We start from the raw sequence: 6,689 nt of genomic DNA, 5'->3' as shown, positions 1-6,689 counted from the left end.
GGTCTTTTGCCCACAAAAATTAAAAGCGCATTTATTATACGGTTTCGCTGATATTTGACAAAGTGGCTTCCCGACATCCATGCTCTATATGGTATCGATCGTTTTATATTTGGATATAGCTGCCATATATATCGATCTCCTGAATTTAGTTTTTGGGCCACAAAAGCTGTGTTTATTATCCGATTTGGCTGAAATTTGTGAGCTGTGCAAGTCTCTTCGACATCCGCGTTCAATATCGCCACCATCGGTCTGAATTTGGATATAGCGGCCACAGAGACCGGTTTCCCGATTTAAGGTCTTGAGCCCATAAAAGGAGCATTTATTATCTGATTTCCCATTTGGCATAGTGACCTAGGTTAGGCTTTTCAAAATTTTAATTATGTACACATCTGTCCTATAGACTCTTCTTTTTCGACGTCTTGACAGCTTCTGCAGAAGTATGTAGTTTCTTGCAACCTTCAGTGTTTTCCGATCACCCTATCATGAAGGACCCAATGACTGCGACTGCGTCTGGTCTACCCAGTGACAGTAAAGCGGTAGATTAGGCTTCCTTGAAGTGTCCCTTTGATAACCAATCTTCGTAGATCTACAGATCCCAAATCTGCTAATGCATCTCTTAGTTAGATGGTTATAAATAAATTTTCTTACGGTAGTATTGATAACGGGAAATTCTAGCTCATTCATGATTGACTTCGGATTTACATTGTTGAAAGCACTTTCAATGTCAAGAAATGCTACCATTGTCCAATCTTTGACAACGATAGGGCCTTCGTTGAAGTCGACTAGGTCGTGCGGAGCTGTTTCAGCGGATTTGTCTTTACTATGTACATGCTGTTGCTGAGACAGACGACTTCCTGGGATCTTTGCCCTTAGATATGTTTCTATCAACATCTCAAGAGTCTTCAGCATGAATTATGGAAACCTTTCGCCTTCGTGTGGTAAGGTTTTGCTGTTTCTTCGAATGAAAATAACCTTTGTGTTCCTCCATCCCACAGGTATATACATGCTGATACAAGCAGGGTATATCTCCCTAAACCAAGGGGTCAGTCTATCGTCAGTCAGCTTGTAATCCAACCGGTGATACATCAACTGCCCCTATCGACTTAAAGGAGTCAAAACATTTTATCGGCCAAAAGATTTTCTACTCAGACACAGTTTTCCCAACAAACTCAGACGAATGCATATGTGTGTTAAGTCTTCTGGCGCCGCGTTGTCCGTTGGAGAGTTCCCCGAGAAATGAGTAGTTCTAATATTTCCTCACTTGACATTGTCCATATATTCTCTTACTTCTGAATATATCCCACCGATTTAGGCTTTAAGGATGGATCTTCCGTAGCCTAGTGGCTTCAGATGTATATTCCATGGAGCTGCAGAATCCCACCCAGGATTTGTTCTGAGCCTTTTTCAGCTCGCCCTTGTATTTTCTCAGTTCAACCTTATAGTCGTCCGAATCGTGGTTTGGTTTTAGGACATGCTGACACAAGCAAGTCATTCAGGACCTTTGTGATCGGCTTGTCCATTATGTCTATGTCCCCTGCATTTTATAGTTTACTTTTAGGTCTCAGGGGAAAAGTCGTGTCAAATGTGTGCCGAAAAAAATTTGAAAACCAAATGAAATGAAAATTACGAAAAAACCAGAGTTTCTACTTCGCAAATGCGAAAAAGAAACTGCCAGAAAAATAAGTTTGCTGGCATTATAGATAATTTAAATGGGTGTTAAACCCACCAACAAAAGTCTGTGGTGGCACACTTTGTGAAAATAACTTTGTTTCTTAATTTAAATATTTATCAAGTAACCTTAGAATAATTTTATTATTTCGTAAAAACAACTTTGTTTATTATTCTGAATATTTATCACATAGGCTTAGGATAATTTTGACAATGTACAAGAAATTAATTTCTGTATAATAAAGTTGAGTTTGAATTAGTTTTTATTACGAACACATCTATCCATTCCACATTGGTGACCCCGAACGAAAAATATACAGATTTTATTTTTTTCAAGCATGGCTACTGAAAATGAAAATAATGCATTGGAGTTATCCCGTGTAGCGGTTCGAGTTCCTCCGTTTTGGCGACAAAATCCGCGGCTATGGTTTATACAATTGGAGTCCCAGTTTGTTACATCAGGAATTTCTTCCGACGAAACGAAGTTCCATACGCTAGTTGGGTCCATGGAAAGCGGTATTTTGAACCATGTAAACCATATTGTGGAAAATCCTCCAGCGGTCAACAAATACGAAGTCTTGAAGAAGGCATTGGTTGATGAATTTATGGAATCTGAGGTAAAACGCCTTCGACAACTTTTGGAAAATGTATGTATCGGTGACAAGAAACCTTCAGCATTACTAAGGGAAATATTGGAATTGTCCTGTGGAAAAGTGTCAAAAGAGTTATTGAAAACATTGTGGATCCAGCGCCTTCCATCAACAACAAGAGCCATACTGTCGGTAAGCGATGATGGAGTAGACAAGTTAGCAATCATGGCAGATAAAATCCATGACCAGTCTGATGCTTCTGGTGTAGTCAATGCTGTTTCAACTAAGGATGAAGACCGTTTGATGATTTTGGAAAGGCAAGTAAGTGAACTTTTATCGAAAATTGATGCCTTTTCGTTCAGAGGTGGTCAACACGAAAAAAGGAATTCCACACATCGTTCACGAAGTAATTCACGCTCTCGTTCAACATCTTCTGTGTGTTGGTACCACTATAAATTTGGACAGAAAGCGACAAAATGCCGTTCGCCCTGCTCGTTCAATTCGACGGAAAACAATTAGGCACCTCATCTAAGGTGGCGGATGAGTGCGGCCGGCATATAAGTCGTTATTAATTACAATTTCAGTCTACGACGAAGATTTCTCTGGTCATTTATTGTAGCTGATGTAACACAGCCAATAATTGGATCAGATTTTTTTAAGCATTTTGGACTCCTGGTGGATATGAAAAACAATCAACTAATCGATTCAACAACAAAACTCAAAGTATCTGGATTTTGCTCACTTCAACCGACTTTATCGTTGAAGGTAATTCCTGATGGGCCAGGAGAATGTAATTCAATTGTTTCCGATTTCATTGATGTTACTACGCCCAGTATTAAGTTACCACCCGTTAGTCATCCAGTTATACATCATATTGATACAAATGGACCAGTAATTTCAGTGAAAGCACGACGACTATCTCCAGAAAAGTTAAAAATTGCGAAAGATGAATTCGACTATATGATGCAACTTGATAAATGCAGACCATCAAGAAGTCCTTGGGCGAGTCCTCTTCATATGGTTCCAAAAGGTGATGGTATGTGGCGTCCGTGCGGAGATTATCGTGCCCTCAATAAGATAACCGTTCCCGATCGTTATCCGGTACCTCATATACACGACTTTGGTTATATGTTAGCTGGTAAGAAAGTATTTTCAAAAATCGATTTGGTCAAAGCGTACTTTCAGATTCCTGTAGCTGAAGAAGACATTCCAAAGACGGCTATAATTACACCTTTTGGTTTGTTCGAGTTTACACGGATGCCGTTTGGTCTCACGAACGCTGCTCAAACGTTCCAGCGTTTTATAAACGAAGTTCTAAGGGGACTGGATTTCTGTTTTGCTTATATTGATGATATACTCGTAGCGTCTGAAAACGAAGCAGAGCACGAGATACATCTTCGGCAGATTTTTTCTCGTTTGCAATCACATGGCGTAACTGTAAATAGAGACAAATGCGAATTTGGCAAGGATTCCCTTATTTTCTTGGGATACTGCGTAACTCAAAGTGGTCTAGTGCCAAGTCCAGAACGGGTATTAGCCATTCAACAATACAGTTTGCCAAAAACTGTCAACGAGTTAAGTCGATTCCTTGGAATGCTCAATTTTTATCGTCGGTTTATCCCGAAAGCAGCTCAAGCTCAGGCAATATTAAACTCCTTGAAGTCCGGCCAGAAGAAAAATGATAAAACACCAATTGAGTGGACACCAGAATTGCGTAATTCATTTGAAGAATGTAAAAATCAACTAGCGAACTCTGCACTTTTGGCATATCCCGTTGAGTCTGCCGAAACATCTTTATGGGTGGATGCGTCCGATATCGGTATGGGAGCTGTTCTTCAACAACTCATTGATGGTGAATGGAAACCGCTTGGATTCTACTCAAAGAAGTTATCAGATACTCAGACTCGGTATAGCGCTTATGATCGCGAGCTTTTAGCGGCGTACTCTGGAGTTAAATATTTTCAACATTTTCTTGAGGGACGCCAATTCTGTATCTATACCGATCATAAACCATTAACATTTGCTTTCAATCAACGTCACGATAAGGCATCTCCACGCCAGCTTAGACACCTAGATTTTATTGGACAGCATACAGTGGATATTCGCCATGTACCTGGAAAAGAAAATATCACTGCAGATGCTCTATCACGACTTAATGCAATATCTTTACCATCTTCCCTGGATTATTCGGAACTTTCCAAAGATCAAGAGAATGATGAAGAACTCAAACAACTACAATCAAATCCGCAATCATCAAATTTGCTGCTGAAGTATTTCCAAATTTCTGACTCGAAAACGAAAGTTCTGTGTGATGCGTCAACTCATAAAATAAGACCTTATATCACACCTCGTTTTCGAAAATGCGTCTTCGATATGATACACAACGTTTCTCATGCGGGCTCAAAAGCCACAGTTCAGATGATATCAACTAGGTTTGTATTGCCAAACATGAGGAAAGATATTTCCATTTGGACGAAAACTTGTCGTAGATGTCAACAAGCCAAGGTGGGGCGTCATATAAAAAGTGCTATTGGCCAATTTCCAGTGCCGGATGATCGATTTAAAGTGGTCAGCATCGATATTGTTGGACCTCTTCCGCCATCGGAAGGGTATAGGTACTGTCTTACCTGTATCGATAGATTTACACGTTGGCCGGAGGTTATACCATTGCAAGACATAACAGCCGAATCTGTGGCTAAAGCATTTCTTAGTGGATGGATAGCAAGATTTGGAGTGCCTTCTCAGGTGGTGACAGACCAAGGGCGACAGTTCGAGTCGGAACTGTTTCGAGAATTTTCAAAGTTGCTTGGAATTCGTGTTACTCATACGACACCTTATCACCCCCAGTCAAATGGCCAAATCGAACGTTGGCATCGAACACTTAAGGCATCTTTAATGTGTCACGCAAACCCACGTTGGTCCATGGTTTTGCCTATAATAATGTTGGGATTACGTTCATCTATCAATCATGATTTAAGCGTATCGCCTGCTGCGTCAGTATATGGTATGGAGCTTACATTACCAGGTGAATTCTTTACTGAATCAAAATTTAGTAAATTGCGTTCTGATTGGGTTGCACAATTTAAAGCTGATATGAACAACGTCAAAGCAAAGAAGGTTAACCGTCATGGCGATTCAAATATTTATGAGCCAAATGCATTGAAAGAAGCAGAATTTGTATTCATCCGAAACGACGCTGTGCGAGCTTCATTACAACCTCCATACACAGGACCTTTTCCTGTTCTATCTAGAGGAGCAAAAACATTTGTAGTTGATGTTAATGGAAAACGGAAGACGATATCTGTTGATCGCCTTAAGCCAGCCTTAATCTTGAAAGACGAAATCCATATCACCTCAACCAGTACAAAATGATTCTCATTCACGAACTCTACGATCAGGAAAAACTGTGAGAATTAAAACTTAACGTTGTCACTGGGGGAGGAGTATTGTGGTGGCACACTTTGTGAAAATAACTTTATTTCTTAATTTAAATATTTATCAAGTAACCTTAGAATAATTTTATTATTTCGTAAAAACAACTTTGTTTATTATTCTGAATATTTATCACATAGGCTTAGGATAATTTTGACAATGTACAAGAAATTCATTTCTGTATAATAAAGTTGAGTTTGAATTAGTTTTTATTACGAACACATCTATCCATTCCACAAGTCTTCAAGGACAACATTGTAAAAAGTTTTCTTTAGTCAAAATTTGTGTCGGTAAGCCTGGAAGGAATGGAAAAGGTAAAGAGGGTGCGGATATTAGTCCGCCCCATGCCACAATGGACATACACCTAGGCCAGTAATCGGCATTGTGTGCGCTCTAAATACTAAAAAAGTAACCTCGAAAAGGAAAATCTAAGTATGAATTCGTTGCTACTTACAAAATTCTTAATTGTTTTCCATGCCACGCCCCTAAGTTGGTTCATGCCTGAGTACTGGTCTCTTTTAGCCGCGAAACCCGGGCAATAACATAGGAAATGCTCCAAAGTCTCATCATTTTCCCCACATGCCCTACACATGTTATCACTTGCCTCACCGATTTTGCATAAGTGAGCTATTAGTCCTATGTGCCCCGCTATGATACCAAAAGCTATACTAAACTCCTTCTTATTTCTTTTCAGTAATAGTCTCGACCTCTCACGATCATCCCATAGGATTTTCGCCGCTCTACCGACCATTTCGCTGTTCCGTAGTGCTGCACGCGCGTTCGTCGCCCACTCCCTTAACTCGGACTGCGTCGACCCGAAAGTCTTCGGGTTAACCAAGTTTATTGATGGCAGTCCTCTGGCCTTCACCGCCAAATCGTCTGCCCTTTCATTTCCCCTTACTTCGTTATGGCTTGGCACCCAAACGATGTGGATTGTGCCATCCTCAGAGAAGGTGTTAATCAACTTCTTACATTCCAAGATTGTTCATGACTTTACCG

At 40.1% G+C, this 6,689-nt stretch overlaps 1 protein-coding gene across 1 annotated transcript; it reads left to right on the top strand.

The window, feature by feature from the left end:
- The first annotated feature begins 2,006 nt into the window (after window positions 1-2,006).
- Window positions 2,007-2,777, top strand: LOC131996935 (uncharacterized). The gene has a single exon (XM_059367138.1). The coding sequence runs from the start codon at window positions 2,007-2,009 to the stop codon at window positions 2,775-2,777; it is 771 nt and encodes a 256-aa protein (XP_059223121.1).
- Window positions 2,778-6,689: the final 3,912 nt, after the last annotated feature.

This window comes from Stomoxys calcitrans, chromosome 4 (assembly GCF_963082655.1).
Source record: "Stomoxys calcitrans chromosome 4, idStoCalc2.1, whole genome shotgun sequence".
In the NCBI taxonomy this organism is placed as follows: Eukaryota; Metazoa; Arthropoda; class Insecta; order Diptera; family Muscidae; genus Stomoxys; species Stomoxys calcitrans.
This window is presented reverse-complemented; position numbering and strand designations above follow the sequence as displayed.

Excerpts from the sequence above, each read along its gene's own strand:
- LOC131996935 (XM_059367138.1), top strand. The coding sequence starts at position 2,007 with ATGGCTACTGAAAATGAAAATAATGCATTGGAGTTATCCCGTGTAGCG.